The 19,948-nt window shown below is 36.2% G+C and overlaps 1 protein-coding gene across 2 annotated transcripts in view; it reads right to left on the reverse strand.

The window, feature by feature from the left end:
- The window catches only part of matn4 (matrilin 4), a 58,053-nt gene extending 39,504 nt beyond the window's left edge, over nucleotides 1–18,549 (reverse strand). For both annotated transcript variants that reach the window (XM_039735370.1, XM_039735369.1), the window contains exons 1-3: nucleotides 18,230–18,549; nucleotides 3,873–3,978; nucleotides 1,081–1,641 (exon numbers count right to left, since the gene is read on the reverse strand). In XM_039735370.1, the coding sequence (XP_039591304.1) occupies nucleotides 1,081–1,641; nucleotides 3,873–3,942 (631 nt within the window). In that variant the 5' untranslated portion in view covers nucleotides 3,943–3,978; nucleotides 18,230–18,549. The remainder of the gene's footprint in view (nucleotides 1–1,080; nucleotides 1,642–3,872; nucleotides 3,979–18,229) is intronic.
- Between the last annotated feature and the right edge of the window lie 1,399 nt (nucleotides 18,550–19,948).

The raw sequence follows: 19,948 nt of genomic DNA on the forward strand, positions 1-19,948 counted from the left end.
GATTTTCCCATGTAGATTAACATTTGTAGTATTTCAGGTTAATAAAGTATATTTTTGTCTTATATGTTTCTATGGAAGTAACAAAATTATTTTTATTTATAAAATCCTAAAATTAATGTCTCAATTTTTAACCCCAATTATTAAGTTCAGTGGTGTAGGAGGCCAATTCCAATTCTAGAAGCACAAGACATGAACCATTCCTAAAAGAGGTGCCAATAAGTTGCTGGGAACACTCGCAAACAGCCGTGCTCCCCAGTTCGAATTAACATGTTAGGATTAATACATAAATTTGTAAAAAGAGGACATGGAGGAAAGGCCATGCAAACTCCTCCTAGGTATTTTCCAGGCTAGTATTTAGACCCAAGGCTAAGAAAATGTGATACTGATCAATGTACCACCTTAATATTATACAGTACCTTCACATTCTCTTCATAAGCATTCTCTAAATAAGCTGTAGCAAGACAATGTTGTAATGACTGACTACAAAAAAATCACTTTTTACTATTTGAATACACCTCACAATTCCTTACAAAGCACAGTACCTCAAAAACCATATCAAAAATAAAACATATGGAGAATAGCCCAGTACCCTGAAATTGATAGAATCAGTACATCCATAGGGTATTAGCTACCAGTACTGGCCTCCTAGACATAAAATACACAAAATAAATGTGGTATAGGTATATTATTGCACAATTTATAAATTTACAAGGTCATTATTGTCAGGGGTGCAGAGTACAGTAAACTCCCAGCTGCTAATCAACTTGCAACATGTCACCACTCTCCAGTAGCATGCTTAATGCAAAATGCAAACACAACACATCATTATAACTACTTCTTATGCAATATACTTGTTTTGTCATTCAACATAATGTTCCCCTGTTTTACTGGATGTTACATTTTTCCATAACTTAAAGTGCTTGATAATAAACAAAAATAATCTTATCAAGCAGAGATATAGTTAATCCCTGCCCCTCTTGATCTTTCCAGCAAGGACTAATAACAATGAATCACTGATGCTGTTACTTGCCAAGATTAGTAAACAGTACTTGACTTCCTCCTATTTGTTTTGTGGCTTACCACAGAGTTTGTCTTGGAACTGTTTTCCAAACTGCTGAATGAGATCAAAGGATTCAACGAGAAAGACATGCTCTTCCAGAGGAGGAGATGCCATGGCCCTCAGGGAGTTCATATCAGCCCTTTGTACACCCACAGCATAAATTTCAATGCCCATTCCTCGTGCTTGAGTAGAGACTTCTGCTACACGATCCTGTGGCCGTCCATCGGTCACAATCACTGCAACCTTTGGAATTTTGGGACGAGCACCCTCTTGGACAGTAAAGGCCACATTCATGGCATATTGGATAGCAAGCCCTGTCATTGTTCCTTGGGCTAAAGGAATAATCTCGTTAATAGCTTTCACCATGTCAGACTTCTTGGTGTAGCTCTTCAGTGAGAATATATTTTGGACTTGACTGGAATACTGGACGACTCCTATTCGAGCTGCTTCAGGTCCAACGTCCACAGCATGGATGATATCAATCATGAACTTTCTCATCGTTTCAAATTCAAATGGCCGTACACTCCTGGAGCTGTCAATGATGAAGACCAGATCAAGAGGACCTGTCTTACATTTCTGAGCTGTAATGAGACAAAAATATGTAATGTTTTACAGTCATAATTAGTGACAAGTGCACTTACACATTTCAAGGGTTTTATATCAGCCTATGTAGGAACGAGTACAGTTAAGGAGCTAAATTAAACATTGTGTGTGTGTGTGATAAAGAATGTTATTGGAGTCACATTTTTCAATAAAACACTTGACCTTAATTTATGAAGAAAATAATAATAAATAGAATGACTACTGGTGGGACTAAAAACCCTAAGTCACTTCACTTAATATAAATGTAATATTGAGTTACTGTTGACAATGTGCAGTTAAATCTTCACACCAATAGTTACTCAGCAATAAGTAAGTTGCCGACGAGATGAGATGTGACTTTCTCAGAGAGACACTTTCATGTCACAAGACTTTGTGCCAAGAGATTTAACCATGCCTGGGGCTGGAAAATAAATATAAAGAGTAGATGACAAAGTAGAATGTTGTAAAAAATTCCAAAAAGGCGCGATACACATGCAGAGCAGGTTAGAGATAATGAAAGTACTAAAAAAATTAGAGTAAAGATCGCATTATCACAAACAAACAGAAATTATTACTAAGTGAAATAACAGAACAGCAAAAAGAGATTGAATATATTGTTTGGATTTAAACTTTAAGTTGCAGACTAGTAGATTGTCTATTTCGTGTTGCCATCAGGGAAAAGTATTGTTTCTTCCCAATAAAGAGGCGTATCCGTGAGAATTAAAAGATTTGTTGTTTGGAGAAAGTGAAATCCACATACGCTGTCACGCTTGGGTCACAGAATTATATTGATACACCAGTGATTTTAGAGAGAAACATTATTCAAACATTTCAAACAAACATAAGTCTCTTTCAGGAGTGAATCGAGCTCTGTATGTAGTTGGAGGGTACAGTTCCCTCTTTCAATTAACAGAATAGAAAATCTTCTTTTTCATAGGGGTGCGCCTCGGGAGTGGGACCCCCCCACAGGAGCAGAGCATGTCTTGGGGAGAAGAGAGACAAGGCAGTGAGACAAAGGAAGAGCTGCTGTACAGGCTTTTAAATGTTCGAAGCGCTGTGCAAGATGCAGATCACGCGGCACAGCAGTAGAAGCAAGCAAAGAGGAGGTAAAAAAAACTGTATTTGTTTCCCATTATATCATCACTTAAGAGTGGGTTTCGGAGGACTGCATCTTCTAGGGGTACATTCAGCCCCCCTCTTCACAACACGTAGCGCAGGCTTTGGGGGGGTTGACATGCAAAGCAAGAAGGGGGTGAAGTACCACAGTACTAACAATAATAACAAGGGAAAACCTGCTCTTCTATAAATCAAGATGCTGCAGAGTAAAACCACATGGCAGCCTAGATAGTAAGGAGCCACAAAAGATGGATCACTGGCACAAATTCAAAAATTCACAGTGACAGTTTACACAGAGCATTTTTCAGAATTTATTGCATATGCATTAAAAAAATTAAAAGTTCTCAATTATTGTAAAACTGCAGGCACATATAAATTCATTTTGTTGTCTGAAGTTTAGATTACGGTGTTCTTCATCACGTAACTGAGTTTTGTGATTTGCTTCTGCAATCACTTTGCCGTAATACACACACAATCACAGGTTATTTTGCCAAAGTAGCCACTACCTATTTTTTTTCATTTTCAAAAGATATCATGGCGTAAGCTTTTAATTAAAACATAGATCAAAGTTCTAGTCTTAGTAGTACACGAGTAACCCGTTAACTGATGGACAGACCTTAGCATTTTACATATGCAGATTATTATTATTAATCTTTCCTTAAATCTGTTTAAAAAAAAAAGTTATTCAGTTCAAGTTCTTGGTTTAGCTAATCCTATCCCGGCAGTGCTGAGTGAAAGCTGAAAACAACTATTGGAAGAAGCACTTCTGATACAGAGCCAATTTACAATAACCGAATAACTTATTTTATAATAACATTAGTAACACATTTCTATCATAATTTGTGCAGTACTGTGGTAGTGTTGCAGCCTCACAATATGGAGGCTTGGATTCTTATACTGGGTCCTCCCTGTGTAGAGTATGCATGTTCTCCGCATGTCTGTATGGGTTTCCTTTGGATGCTTCATTTTCTTTCCAGACACCAAAGACATGCAGGTTAGGTGGATTGATGATGCTAAATTGGCCCTTGTGTGTGTGTGTTGGGGGGTAGGTGTGTTTGTGTTTATTATGCAGAAGTATATTTATAAATGCTTTATTTTCACAGATGATCCTTACCATTAATGGCTGTCAGACTAGTCGTAAGGATGAGCAGGAAACACACAATGGTCAAAACTGCCTTCATCATGAATGCAGAGTAAGGATTTTTCAATACTTGCAGAGTCTGTAGAGGATATCACAAAAGCACAGAATAATTGATCACATCTAAACTTCACTTAAAAATTTTATTAAAACATTAGATTCAAGGCAATGGGTAAATAAACCACTACCCTTAACTTATTTTTTTAATTAATTTTAATTTCTGTCCCTGCTCTTTCCATTCCATACTCATTGTACTTGTGAAGCAGCATCATCAACCTGTGCTGCAACTGGCAGCACTAAAACTTTGCAGTAAATGTTCGTGATTGAACCTTGCTATGAATTGTAGTAATGTTTGCTTTCTAAAGTATTTTATTAAATGGTTGCTATAAAATAAAGCATCTAGAATCAAAGAATATTTCTGTATTACTAAGTTTAGATCTGTTAGACTTGCGACACTTACTACTTATTTTTAACAAATTTCTTTTTTAATGTAAAGGGCTCAAAGTATACATGGCAAATTTTCCATTTATAAATAATGCAATTCCTATAAATTACTGTAGACCTTATATTTCCATTATAACACCCATATTATGAAAGATGAAGTCAAGCAGAACTGCTCACGTTCATCTGGAAAAGAGCAGCTAAAACAAGTGATCACTGGCTTAACAGAGACTACAGGCTGTTTCATCTACCTTTAAGGACACAACGAGGTGGGGAAATACTTTTCTTAGAGCTCAGCACAGGATACTCCTCTGTGTCAGTGGGCAATTAGTTCACATGCAGTATGTATCAAAATGTCAAAGGCCTTTCTGTTCATTTATTCCAATAACGTCTAATAGATTCCATCTGAGGTTCAGCCGTGTTGCAGACCATCAGACCAGTGTGTGTTTTCATATTACAAGATCAAAAGAGAACATTTGGCCACACAAGAAAAAAATCCTTATGTAGTTGCTTTAGCTCAGTCTTTCTAGAAAACTTTTGTGCATTAATTTGATTTTAGTTTTAAGATTTTCACATTGAAACTAAAAACCTTTCTCAGTATTTTAAGCACAAAGAAAGTCCTTGTGCTGTTAGTCTTCGCACATATACAACTTTGTTAACCCCACAAGCAGAATCTTTTCAGCTCATATGAAACTCCTGTATGCCGTGAAGACACTTTAGAATTTAAGTGGAAAAAAGGATAGTCCACGGACAAAAATCATCACTTAGGTCTGAATAACTGAAAATGGATTTTTAAGTAATAATTCCATTAGACTAGAACACACATAAACCCCAGTAAGTTCTAAAAATGCTTCTACAAATGCCCACTAGAAATGGATATACCCCTGATCCCTGGCTAGATATAAAGGTAGAAAAGAATCTTTACAAAAATAAAAGGTTTATTTCCACAAAAATACTTGTAACAAGAAGAAAGATCTGTAGAGCATAAAAATGGCTAAAAAACTTAAGGCAATCCAGGTGAACAAAATGCCAATACAGAAATTCAGAACAATGTCAAAAAACAGAGCAGTAAGGTTCAGAAATCCAATAAATCAAAAAAGAAACGCAAGATCTCCCAAACATGTTTGAAATGAATCCAGAGGGTCTCCCAGCCTCTTGGGGGACCATGAAACATAGCACAACAAGCTTGCAAACACAGGCAAAATCAAAAATAAATAAAGATGCATAAAATCAACATAAAAAAGAGTCATAAATAAACAAAAGAGAAATCAGACATTCATTTGGACCCCAGCCAAGGGAGAAACCCTGACTTTAGACATGACAATAATAATGTTGTTATTATATTACACACATTACAAGCTGATTTCTCTGACTCAAAGGATTTGCCCAAATGTCACACTGATGAAACTCAATGGTTTTCTTGATCGTCTTACTTAATGCACCACTGTGGTTTCTAATATTGATAAGTGCAGACACTTAATGGATGCTTCTTTTTCTACTGTAACCTAGTGCAGTAAGCATCCACTGTACCTCATCACATAGCTGATTTTATGTTCTCAAGCACTAAGACAAATGACTAAATTAAGTGAAGATTAAAAAAGTCCTTTGGAGACTAAGTATGAGTAGCATAACTGTGATTTGCAGAGTTCACAGTGTTGCTGCTACATACTATTGAAACTTGCCTGCACACATTCAACACTGTTAATAATCTGATAATGTTTTTGGTGAATTGTATTCTTGAGTTGTCTCTCTGTGTGGTCTTCCAGGGAAAGGTCTGTTCTCAATTGAGTTTAACTCATTACAGTCTAAAGCATTTGGTTGTTTAATTGCATAAAGAAGGGTTGACTGAAATGTAAAATCCGTCTGAAGCCCTTTATCAGAGCATTAAATGCAGAATGTCTTTTTGCAAAATACATTCTGTGGAGTTTGCATGTTCTCCCCGTGTCTGCGTGGTTTTCCTCCCACAGTCCAAAGACATGCAGGTTAGGTAGATTGGTGATCCTAAATTGTCCCTTGTGTGTGCTTGGTGTGAGTGTGTGTGTGTGTGTGTGTGTGTGTGTGTGTGTGTGCTCTGCAGTGGGCTGGCACCCAGCCCGGGCTTTGTTTCCTGACTTGCACCCTGTGTTGTCTGGGATTGGCTCCAGCAGAGCCCTGTGACCCTGTAGTTAGGATATAATAATAATAATAATAATAATAATAATAATAGCGGGTTGAATAATGGATGGATGAATGGAGACAAGATCATACAAGAAACCATTGAAATTTTATAATTCTGCAGTAGTAGGTGGTGTGAGAGATAGGTTGGTGGCACAGTGGTTAATGCTGATGTCTCCTGATTTCTTCCATAACCAACACTGAAAATTCAGAAAGTTTATCACCCATCTTTTTATACAGTAGAGTGAAGATAACAGTTGCTAGGATGTTGGTAATTGAGGTGTGTGCTAAACTCACAAGGACGCACTGGTCAGATTATAAGCCAAAGTGTGTGTTATGTACTGTAACTGAACAATTACAGATCTTATTGTGTAGACCAATGAGATGTCAACTATTGAAAAGTTTAAGAAGGATGGAGTGAGTCAAAGGTTTCTCTGATTTATTGACACTGAAAATTTTGTCTATACAGATAATATGATTTCAGCTTTAACTTCAGTGAAAAAAAAGTCAGTGATTTGGAAACTATAACAGAGTTAAAACTGCAGTGTTTAATATATTGCTGTATATACTGGATATCATATTATGAGAATTCCGGCAATTCCCATTATTAGATTGAGGACCTGTCTGTTAAACACAGCAGAATCATAAGCATTTGGACACACGTTACTGTTCAGGATGGGTGCATAATAATAATCTAACTGTACATATAATACAAGCATTAGAAATTGTGGAAGTATATCAGGTTTGATATGTAGTTATCATTATTTATACTATTCACTAATCGATATATCGCTCTAACATTTTTATCCCTATGTTTATTTTACATGTCTTGTTGGCACTCTTTTATAATATTAGCTTTTCTCTTCATAGTCTCATTTTTATTATTGATCACTTACATCCTATAGAGATTTTCAGACTTACTGTTTACAATGTCAAAATTTCCAATTTCATTCTGTTCTTGAGCATCTTTGGTCATATTTTTGGGAAAACTAAAGGGTAAATGTATTGCTCAGTTTGCAAAAAATGCAATTAAACATTACTGTAGTCCTAATTCATTTGTAAAAATAAAAATAAAATAAAATACATTAAGTGGGTAGCACATTGCACCAAATATGACCAATCACAAATAACAGTTGGTTAGGCTAATTGCTGTTTACTGAGGTGATAGGTCAGTGTTATATCAGAGCTCTGCACATTTAGGAAACATCTGAATTTTCTCACTGGGATTTACCACTTGGAATGTTTGTTCATCTGAAAATTTCCAAGTGTTTGCATAGAATGTGAGTGTATCATAAATATTCAAAGACATTGTGTGATTTGAATGTTTAAAAGGCTACAGCAGCATGAAACATCATCTCAGCCATCCTAAAGGAAATACATTCACATTGTAAAGGACAGATGCTATGCGTAGTATTGTCAAAAACAGGAATTAAAAAGACTTCTCTATTCAGAATTTCAGCTTCAAAGCACCTCATTCTGTCCATTTCCTGACTTAAATCTGTCTTGCAGTCTATTCCCTTTGGCACTCTTCCATATGGTTTCAACAACAGGGCTGTTGTCCAGCAGTGAAACCACAGAGACTGTAAGTATTCTGCGATTATGCATCCCACACTACAACTGAAGACCTAGCAGCACTACAGGCTTTGTGCAGAAGCACCTCAGTAGGAACAATAGCCTGCCTTACTCAGACAAGTAAGCAAATTTAACCTCAAGAAAAGATTATGTGTTGACAAAATCCTCATAGTACTATAACAGAACTGTTCCTTAAACAGTGAATCATGAATTAATCATACCTTTGTAATCAAGACCTTCTTTATACAAAGGGCTGTTGTAATCTAAAAGAAAATACAGAGTCATGTAGTCAAAACAAAGACCCTACCTGCTGACACAATGGGATGAAGGGGATGAAGATGAATGTTGACTTTGCTCAACATCCAGGGTAGAGGGCAGGAATCAGCTGTAAACATCATCAAACTCATCATTATATTAAAGTTTACTACTCTTTACTAGAAGTAAAGCTTAAATCCTTGCGTGTGCGTGAGTTGCAAAGAGACAGCAAACTAGCAGTGACAACGGCCACAGCATGTAGCAACATAAGCCTGAAATAGCTGCACCAATGTAACACATACTTTGCAAAGAAAGCCAGCTGCTGACGGCTGGTCAGCTACACATTCCTGCTGGTTGCCAAGCTGTCCCTGCATAGCCGCTACTGCCACCACAGACGGTAGCAATGGCCACAGCATATAGCAACAGATGTTTGAAATAGCGGTACCAGTGTAACATATAATATAAGCAGTGTAATGCGGCAATACACCTTGATGGCTCCTTGAACGTTACTGTAGCTTGTAGGACTAAACTATGTAATATGTATGTGAATTCACATAATGTAGAGGTTCATGGAACATAAAACACAATGACATTTGTCATTAATAAATATTTTATGTGGATTTATGTGTGAAACCATTGCTTTGTGTGCTTTTCATAAAAAAAATCTTTTCTTTGGAAAAAATATTAAGTCTTGGGCCAAAACGGAAAAAAATATATATCCTCAAAGAGTTAAAAGATAGTCTGTGTAATGGAGTGGATGATTAGATGCCATCAGGGTTCTTTTGAATGCTTTTTTTAGTTTTATTAATTACTGGTACACAGAAATATTGGCAGATAAACATTTCAAAAGATATTCAGAATCATTCCATGAATGTCAGCAGTTTGGTAGGGATTAGTTTATTTTGACTTTGCGTCATCTATTTACTTTGTAAAAAAAGCCATATTACCTACTTTACCTAGAAAAGATAAGCAGTGCTGAATATACTCACTCACAGGGCGGCTGCTGGCAGCTCCTCTTTTCACATTGGAGGAAGCCTATAAATTTGTGGACTTCCAACCTTTTTCCATCAAACTGATAAGAGAAGCTCACTCATGGTTTGAATTGTACCTTTTCAACTGTGGATAAAAGAAGACTTGTCTTTCTAGGCTTCCCTGTTTCAGCTAGAAGACCAGGTATCAGAAGACCTTACGACTGATTACCACCCAAATTCTACCAAGGAGGTGCACTTTTATGGTGAAACACCACTTGCAAGTTTGACTCTGCTACACCTGCTACCTAAGCACCGAAGCTTTCATTGCATTATTTATTCCTTTGTTAAGTTTGAAATTCACTGTGAAAATTCCAGCATTCAAGGGAATCCAGTTTTTAAGTATTTTAGGCACAATAGAACCCAAAAAACTCAAAATATACTTCATGTTCATATTGATGTTGCTACATGATGTAAAATATATTCTGTATATTTCATAAAACTTTTGGGATCCTGCTTCAATTAACATCCGCGATCAACCAGGCAGAATTATACATTTAGAGTTATGTATATATTAGGAAAAGGCAATGAACTTTGACACATTGCTTTTTGAGTAAAACTTAAAAGTGCCACTATCACGTATCACATAGGCATGGTTGTAGCAGGTGGATTACGTGAAGGTATCTCCTTTATATATAGGATAGTTAAAAATATGTATCTTCCATAGAAAGGTGAGAGGAGCATTTGGACTGTAGCAGGGGTCATGGGGCTCAGTTTGGTATACAAGAAGATATTGTTCAAACAAGGACTTGCTTTTTCTGCAAAGTGGCACTTGCCCTATTCTGTATGTAGAATTATTATACAAGTTCTCCTTTACCCTTTTATATTTAAAAGCTTCTCAGAATGCTGAAAAATAAATTACTACTAATAATGGATGTGTATACAGCAAGCAAGAGGCTACAAAGGGGAAAAGCACCAACAGGCGGACACAGGACATAGGAAGCCCAACAAAAACACTCAGGATTGATAAAAAGTTCTACCAAAACAGCAGGTGAAGTCATGTATGTGTGCAGGTTACCCAAGTGGGGCTGCAGGGTGGGCACCCATAAATGGAGAGAGAGAGGAAGATGCATTCTAGGCAGACGTATCCAGTATTCCCCAAGGAAGCTAGAGGTCAGGTGACCCAGAGATGACAGGGATGTATAATCCTCTATGAAAAGAGAGATGGCAGGGAGCAGAGGTAAAAGGATGTCATGTTGCATTCACATGCTCTAGGACAGATGGTAAATCTGAGTTGTCGAGTTGGAAATACCACATAAATGATTGATAAACTCGGAATTACACCTCAAACAATTCAGACAAAATAAAGATATCTGAATTGTCCAAGTTGTAACTTAACACTGAACATTCATCTTAGTCAATTGTTTAAAACAAAACTTATAACCTTATACACTTTTTGGTTGAAATGCATTTTGAGTGAAGTGATACATATTCAATATGATTATTTTCCTCTTTATTTCCAAAAAAATGGCAATTATCTTATATTTTTTGGTACACCAATTAACAAACCAATAGTGAACTCACATTTTTAGGAACAGTCCAACCGGAAACCCATGTGAACGCATTGAAGTGGAAAGCTGAGAAGTCACATCTTGAAGCTCTGAATAGTCCAAGAGCACATGAACTCAGCATACCTCTTGGCTGCCTGTATACAATTCTCCTTATAATGGGTGAAGCAAGCAATGTCAACTTGGGAGAAGAGAATCAGACCTTTAAGGGTACAGTACAGTAAAGTTTACTAGACAAAATTCTAATCTGGTATAACTACATAAAAGGTAGAGCTGCATATCACTACAGAAATTGCTTGATTCCATGTGTTGTCCTATTTGTTTAATGGTCATGTGTGTCTTTTTTAATAAGAACATTTTTTTTTGTTTGTTTACTTTTGGCCTCCTCTGCAATTCTCTGTGGTGTGGAGGGCTACCTTAAAGGCTTCCCTCTTAGTATACGATTGATATTTGTGCTTTATAGACAAACTATAGCCATTATAATTTAATTAAGAAAAACAATTATTCTGTACTTCTAATGCAGTAGTTTAAAGTGGATGTGTACTTTGTAAGTATCAACTTATTTGACATAAATTTAAAATGAATGATTTAAATGAATAAGGGCACTTGCTTAACACATTGTTGGTTTCGGGAAGATGGCCATAAGGACACATACTTATCCTAATGCCATAAGAATCTAAAACTAATAAGTCTAAATGAGCTAACAGAAAAGAAAGCACATACTGATTACCTATGTCTACAACTGACTTCGTTGAACATGTCTACTGTAAGTAGTCAACATTAAAGTAAGAAATTATGTCTCATCTTTTTAATGTATTAAGATTATATATCCAACGATAATTATTTGTTTGAAAAAGAAAAGCAGATGAGATAATGTAACGCAGGGATCTTCAACTCTGGTTATGAGCACTGCTGTGGCTGCAGATTTTCAATCTAACTCTTTTCTTAATTAGTGACCGATTTTTGAGCTCTGAATTGCTTACTTTTTTCCTTAAACATCATCCAAAATAAAATGAGGTGTGAAGTGAGCTAACAGATGACCAGCTTACTGGGGGCATCAAACTCAAACCAATTTGTTAAGTAAAAGTTGATTGTTCTTGTCAATTAAACCAGTTGTTTAATTCCATGGCCTATTGTTGCTCTCATTCTTCCGCAGCAAACATTTCCAAAACCACTGATTTTCTTTTTTCTAAGAACACCATACAATGTTTAGTGGACCTGAGCAGATCAACATTACTGAGAACTTCATCTTTCATTATTTTCAGATATTTTATGATGGACATAGGTTGCTGGTCACACATTAGCTCATTTTGAATCTCATTATTGTTTAGCTGATAATTAAGGAAAATAGAAACAGTTAAGGGGAGTCTTAAATAGCAAGTCAATTAAAATTAAGGCAATATACAATGCAATACAACACAATACAATTTATTTTTGTATAACCCAAAATCACACAAGAAGTGCTGCAATGGGCTTAACAGGCTCTGCCTTTTGACAGCCCCCCAGCCTTGACTCTCTAAGAAGACAAGGAAAAACTCCCAAAAAACTCTTGTAAGGAAAAAAATGGAAGAAACCTTGGGAAAGAAAGTTCAAACAGAGACCCCTTCCCAGGTAGGTTGGGTGTGCAGTGGGTGTCAATAAAAGTGGGTAAATACAATACAATACACAGAACAGAACCCAAGTAATCCTCAATACAGTATAATAGTGCAATAGAAGTATTACAAGTACAGAGCAGAATTCAACAGTAGATGATATTACATAATATGATTTGGATAGTTAATTGGCAGCAAAAACTGGCCACTAAGAAAAGGGTTAGAATGAAAATCTACAACCACAGAAGAGTTTCAGGACAAGACAAAAATTAACAATGAGAAATAGTAAATACATCCTGTCTCTTTAGGTCTAGCTGAACAGTACAGGTACTATCTATCACCTATTCAATCCCAAATTGCCCAAGCCCTCCTCCATCTTTGGCCACTCCATATCCTGTCTTGTCTGACTTCCCAACTCCAAGCTCACCTGGCCATTAAGAATGAAGTGGCTTTATACTCCAGGTTAGGACTACTGATAGGGTCAGTGACATATTCTGGAAATACTGAAGTCATCTTCACAGAGCTCCCTAGAGTGGTTGTGGGTGCTGAAGTAACTTGACCTCAGCTACTCTATCATCTCATAGCAGTAGCTCACCCACAGTTATTCAATCCTTGTCAATGTATATCAGGGTAGCCACTGCTCCCATAGCCTACTACTTTCTTATTATCAGAGGCCATACTCCTGTATTGTGGCATTCCCTCTGCCCTGCAGTCTCAAACCTGACCTGGCACACTGAAGACTGTCTTAAATGTTGTGGTTTTAAAAGTAGGCAAACATGTTAACACTATATAATGCACTTATTTACAGATTTTTCCCACCTTCTGTAAGTGTTTCCATTACAAGCACATTCACATGACTCCTACATTATGCTTGTCTTTTAGACTTGTCTGCCTATCCATCTTATCTTCACCCTGTTTGTTTTTGGAGGTGAGGGTTGAGAATTACACAGCTGTGAAGCAGGTGAAAGCCAGTAAAGCAAACATTCCTCAGTGCCAAAGACTAGCTTGTCACCAGATGCATACAACAGTTAGGAAAGGCAACTCAGAGAAAGAAGTCACCCTGGGTTTCGGGAATAATGCTGCTCAGGTGCCTGTGAAGAACCAATAACTGAGAATGTTAGACACAAGAATGCAAGTTTCAGGGGGAAGAGATACACTAATCTGATTTAAAAGAGACAGCCCATTCTACTTAATCTATGGACCACAGAGTACATGGCATGTCTGACCACCAGGATAAAGAGGGAGAGAGGACTTCTAGTAAGTAGCATGCTTTCTTTCTATCTTGATATGTAGGTTTTATCTGAATAAGTATAATTTCTGATGGTTTCTCAAAAGACAAAAAAGCTAAATTAGATCAAAATGCAACCAGGAGCATTGATTTTTTATAAAAGAAGACAAATTTGTACTCATATTGCTGCCACATTTCTTGAAAGTCAGGTCCTCACTACACATCTAAACCCTAAATGCAGATTAAATAGTTTAATCATCTGATATGACTTATCGATATATTCTTTGTTTCAGTTGGTTGATCTTAAAATGCTTGTTTCATCTAACGATAGTTTCCATGTCAATCAAACATCAGGCTAACTTTGCCTGAATAATGGATAACTCATTAATTCCTACCCTGCAGTTCATTTTTAATTCAGTTTTGGCTGCATTTGCTAAATAAGTGCAAACTGAGAGTTCAAGACATCAAAGGATTCTGTTCTGCCCTGACTAATAAGGAAATACTGATCTAAAGAGGCTTTATTAATGCAAAAGATTTTCTTTGTGCCTAAAACATCAGAGAGATTTACTAAGAAAAGACAACCCTGTCATCTAATTTATGGTGTTTGTATTACATTATTATTTATTATTAATGCAGTGGTTCATGATTTAGTGTTCTGTTTGTTTTTTGTGTTAGTTCTTCTACTCAAAAAGATGCCCATGTTAGGTAAGATGATTTTTTTTTATTATTAAATATGTTAAATGCACAATGTATCCATTTCTAACTCACTTTTTCAGGTTGCAGAGGCCAAAGCCTATTCCACCAGCACCGGGTATAAGGTAGAAACCAACTCTGGAAGGGGCATCATAGCATCACAGGGCACATTAGTCAAACTAAGCCATGCACAAACTTGAAGGACACGCATGTGGTATCTGGACTGGGATTCAAACTCAGAAATCTGAAGCCACGGGGCAGCATTAATATAGGCTGTGCAAACCCTAAATGTTTTCATGAAGTACATAGAATTAATTCTGGAGACATTTGGATACCTCAAAGTACAAAACATACAAAATAAGCACAAAAAAATAACAAAATAACCATTACATAAAATTAAAAATGAACGTATGAAACTGAAATAAATCAGAAACAATTTTTCCACTCTGTTTATTGATTTTCCTGTTCCATTACACACCTCTATAATAGGTATCAGCTGTAATTTAAATCTGTATACAATAGTGTTAACAAGGTGCTTAAATTATTTACTGTTTTTAAAGAATGTTTGTCTAACTGGCCAAGAAGAAGGAAAGCATATTCCAAACCCCATTGGCCAAAGGAGACTTTATTGGATGTTAATGACTGGACCATTTTTGAGACTCAGTTGCCTGTTATTGTCTAGCTTCAAATGTTAATATTAATTTATATATATATATTTGTATATAACTGTCATTGCTCTAGTATGACCTCAAAACACACTGAAAAGCCAGAGATCTCAATTTTTCAAATGTAATGTTTTTTTTGTTGGTTTTGTGACAAATCTGTTTCAGTTACTTGTTTGAAATATACACTGGCTGTTTTTGGTAATTTTTACATATACAGTATATAATCTCTGACAAATGTGTTGATTGCACACATTGATTTTACTGGTGTCTCAATATTAGATAACTCATAATCTGCCATTTTTTTGTGTAAAAATGTCACAATACTACCATAGATTTGACAGACATATTATATTAAACTTGACTCTCAGTTTATTTCTTCTAAAAGATTGAGAAAGAAACTGTGAATTCCACTGTTATATGACTGTGTGCAGACAGGCACATCACAATGAGGGGACATTTCAGCTAATTTGGGAGCTCCAAATGGATTTTTTTTATAATTGAGTATGCCCTGCAATGGATTGGTGTCCCACACAGTGGAGCAAGAGGGCTAGAATGAGACCACTACAAAAGCTTGGGCTTAAGAGTGTACACAGAGTTTGGGTGCTGCCAGAGTTAGCCTCTAGGCTCCTGTAAAACTGTCTTATGAAAGGCCATGTTCAGACAATTGATGGATGACTAGAATAAAAGATGTTTACTTTTTAATAAATTCAGAAAACCGATGAATAAATAGAATTAAATATGTTACTTTTTAATAGGTGAGTAAAATGAAATATGTTGATTTTTTTAATAAATTACTAGGTAGTAGACCTGGGAAACTTTTTTTTTTTTGCTAGAATAGCCATATAGTATTTTGAAGATTTCCAGTATATAAAAGAAAAATAATAGATAATAAGATGAAATTCAGTTTGATTATGAGTTATCTTATTGAGATACTGAAAACCAGGTGGCCAGATTCACCTGTGAATAAAACCATTTAAGGGCAGCAGATGAAATCTGGAACTAGGGAGTCCATGTAAATAGATTGAAAACACATGTTTCAGAGAGGCGCAACAAATTAAAATATCATTATATCGTAATTGTGACTTTTCTTACAACCCTACTCCAGCCCAAGTCCTATTACCCGACCTCCACCAAAGCTGGCTGATCTAGAAAAAAACATAATCAATGCACTGTAAAAGAGAGAAATTCTTCAAAAAAAGTTTCATAACTGTTCAAAAATATAGCTGTGCACTTATTTCTTTTCTTATAATTTAATATGATTATTTGAAACTGAAGTTGTACATTGCAATACTGAAATTTACTCATACAACAGGTTACATATGAAATTTCTGAAAATTTTAATTTGGTATATTGCTTTTTCATTTACGCTTTATCTGATATTGTATCAGTTCTGATGGTAGATTCCTGTATTAAAAATAAAAGCCCAGGTTCAAGAAATGAGTGCTACTTTGATGAGATTCAGCAAGTAGTTGGCTGCCCAACATATAGCCAAAAGAAAAGACACAGTTAAGTGCTGCCAGTGACCCTGGACAAAAAAGTGAAAAAACAAACTTGATTATTGAACACAAAAAATATAAATGCATATTCTTCTCTTAACTATGTTAGTTAATAAACTTTAATCCATTAAATTACACTTTTGTACTCATTAAATCAAATCTTTACTTACGGAAAGTTCATCCTATCATCAATCAATAAATTTAAGAAATGATGCTGCTTTGTTTCACGTTAGTGAAAACTCCTTTACTTTGTGCTTTGAGCAGTCTTTCAATCCTTGCTATTCATGGACTCTGAAGCAACAATCTCCTTGAATTAAAAGATTCAGAATAACCTGTCTGATAATAAGTTTGTCAGTTTTACTCTTTCCACTCAATAAACAAGTTCAATATTTTCATATTTCATAATCAAGAACATGTAAAATGTTTAAACACATTATTTAAACAAATTTCAAATATAATAGTTATAATCTTGTCTATCATGAGTAAAACAACCTTTTACATATATTTATAACTATTAAACCCTTATTTGAATAAACATTTACTGCATTTCTCATAATGTTAGCTGACAGCTACTGTATTCCCACCATTACTGATTTATATTCCCCTCTTACAGCAGGTCCCTTTGCAGATACTTAGGCTTTGACTCAACAGTTTCATCTCAGAACGGCTTTTCTCGGCGGCTTCGAACCTCCCATGTCAATTAGAAAAAGTATATTTTAATTTGTTTTGTCAGCCAGTTCCACATGGGTTATTACTGCCTAATTTAATTTAGCAAAAGGTTTTTGGAGTGTCTGCCAGGCAGTTCTTTTGGGAAAGAAATGTTACTTAGAAATAATAATATGAAAGAAGGATTTAGTACGCTAGCAAAAAAAAAAATTACTGCATATAAAACAATACAAGTCTCTCCATCTATATAACATTAGCGCCTCTCATATCTGTTTATGATAGGTAATTTGACCAAGTGCTGAAGACATGCCCACACAAGTATTTTAAAAGGTTTAAAAAATATACTGTACATTGCGTATCATTTTTAACGAATTCCAAATTTAGGAAAAATGAAATATTCCGTGTGTAAATAACTTGTATTTATCACTTATCCATTACAGGGGAACATATGTATCTATAAATGACGTTTCATGCAAAAATATTGAAACGACATCATCAGCGTAATTTAATGCAGTCCACAGACAGGAGAGAAACAAAAACAAATCAAAACAAATTAATTCAAGGCAGCACTTTTTAAAATAATCAAAACGTCGAGCCTGATGTTTTCACGTGTTACGTTTTTCTAAGATGTCACTTCAAGTAGCTCATTGTTGCAAACATTTCAGACAACGAAGACACTCTTGTTTCTTGTATATCGCATCGCGTCTGCCGCGGTTGCTGAAGTTCCGATGCTTGTAGAATTAGTACACCCAGTTTAAGACCGGCTTCTGCCTTACCCTTGCCGGTACAGGGTCCGGCTTCCCGCCACCCAGAAACTAGGCTGACGGATGTGCTGATGTTGTTAGGGTAAAAAACATGCTGTATATCCTTGTTAAATAAAAATACTCGGGAGGACAACAGCACACAGCGTATTAGTTTAACTTTTTTAGCTTATGTGGGCTTTTGTGTTTCCCTCTCGCAGCATCGAACAGCACAGACAACTTTGAAGACTTTACACCGGCGCTCCCGATGACCCCTTCCGAACCCCACACTCACCTGGAGCCCCACGCAGGACCGCCGATCAGCTGCTGGTACAGGTTCGGTATTACTTGGGATTCAGTTTCTTTAGTGGGTGTGTGTGACAGTGTAAGCACGGGCTATGGTATCCAACAGGAGGAGGCGGAATATCCACTACAGTGATGCCAGCAAGATGCAAAGTTCCTTTGTCGCCAAAAAAGTGATGATGATGTTTAAAATAAAGATAAAATGAATAAAACAATAGGAAATGAGTAGACACACGCACACAAAATCATTGGGTCACTTGTAACGTTGTCAGTAGCCTATTAAGCTATGTTTAAAGTGACTCTGGAAGTGGTCCGGGGGTGTGCGGGGCAGGTATTTAATACAAAGACAAGGGCTAACGTAAAACCACTCCCCTGAAATTGGAGAGAGAGTGAAGGGGGAGACGGGGGGCGAGTAGTGAGGTTAGAAGCCTAAGGAGTGAACAAATAAAAAAGACCATTTCGTGCGGCGTAAACGTGTCAAACGAGCAAGGGTGATGTGCAAATAAAGTAACAAATGATTTTCGGTGGACTAATAAGTCTAATAGAGAAGATTTAATTGGGTTGTTGATCCGAAAAGCTATTAAGGTGGAAGAATATGCTGAAATCAGAAAATCTCAATATTCAAGGTACGCAGTACAGACGGTTAAGTGACTCACAACGTATTCAAGCATACTAGCAGATAAGATATAAAACAAGTGAAATATTTAAAAGACTTAATAAATATGATAAGAATATTACTAAAATTACAAGCAACGTATTAAAATTATTTTGTCAGCCGTACCTTCCTAATGAAACTGCGCAGCTTCAAATTGTTTTCTAAAATAAGTAGAAGCAATCTTGACTATAAGAAAAAAAGAGAAAAAAACATTATCATGTAAGCATCATTGACATAATTATAATAGTAAGAGTCAGCATTAAGATTTAACTGAATAGTTTTTGACAACGTCTAGAAACAGCAGGATCCAGTCTTTGTAAAAAAAAACAAAAAAAAAACTTTTCATTCATTGAGGCAGCTGATCACCACAGAGGGGCTTTCTCCCTCTCCAAGTGTGGTGACTGCTGCAGAGTTCTGTGTGTCCTATGCACAAGCACTACAGGAGTCTTTGGCATCATTTTTATTGGCTCGTCTATTATCATTGAGTTTTAAAAAGCAGGAATTCCCAAAGCCCTGCCAATTCTTCTAATATTCTGAATCAGAGATAGAGTGCAGAAGGTCATTATTTCTCATGCTGCCTTACAGCCCCAGGGCATGGGTCTTTCTCCAAGTATTCAGGTTTATGTTCCATATCCCAAAGATATGGTTAATTTCTAACTTTAAACTGACCCAATAAAAGTGAGCATGTGTGAGCTGTCCTGCAATGGAATTTTGTTCTGTCTTAATGCTGTTGGGTAAAGGAAATATACACTCACCCAGCAAATTCTTTGGACCACTATACTAATACTGGGTAGGACCTCCTTTTGCTCTCAAAACTGCTTCAAATCTTTATGGAATGGAATTCACAAGATGGTGGGAACATTCCTTTGAGATTCTGGTCCATGTCAACATGACTGCATCATGAAATATCTGCATATTTGTCATGCTGCAAATCTCCTGTTCCATCACATCCCAAAAGTATTCTATTGGATTCTGGTCCTGTGACTGGGAAGGTCAATGAACAACACTGAACTCATTGTCATATTCATGAAAAAAGTTTGATACAACTTTTGCTTT

Source organism: Polypterus senegalus, chromosome 14 (genome assembly GCF_016835505.1).
Source record: "Polypterus senegalus isolate Bchr_013 chromosome 14, ASM1683550v1, whole genome shotgun sequence".
In the NCBI taxonomy this organism is placed as follows: Eukaryota; Metazoa; Chordata; class Cladistia; order Polypteriformes; family Polypteridae; genus Polypterus; species Polypterus senegalus.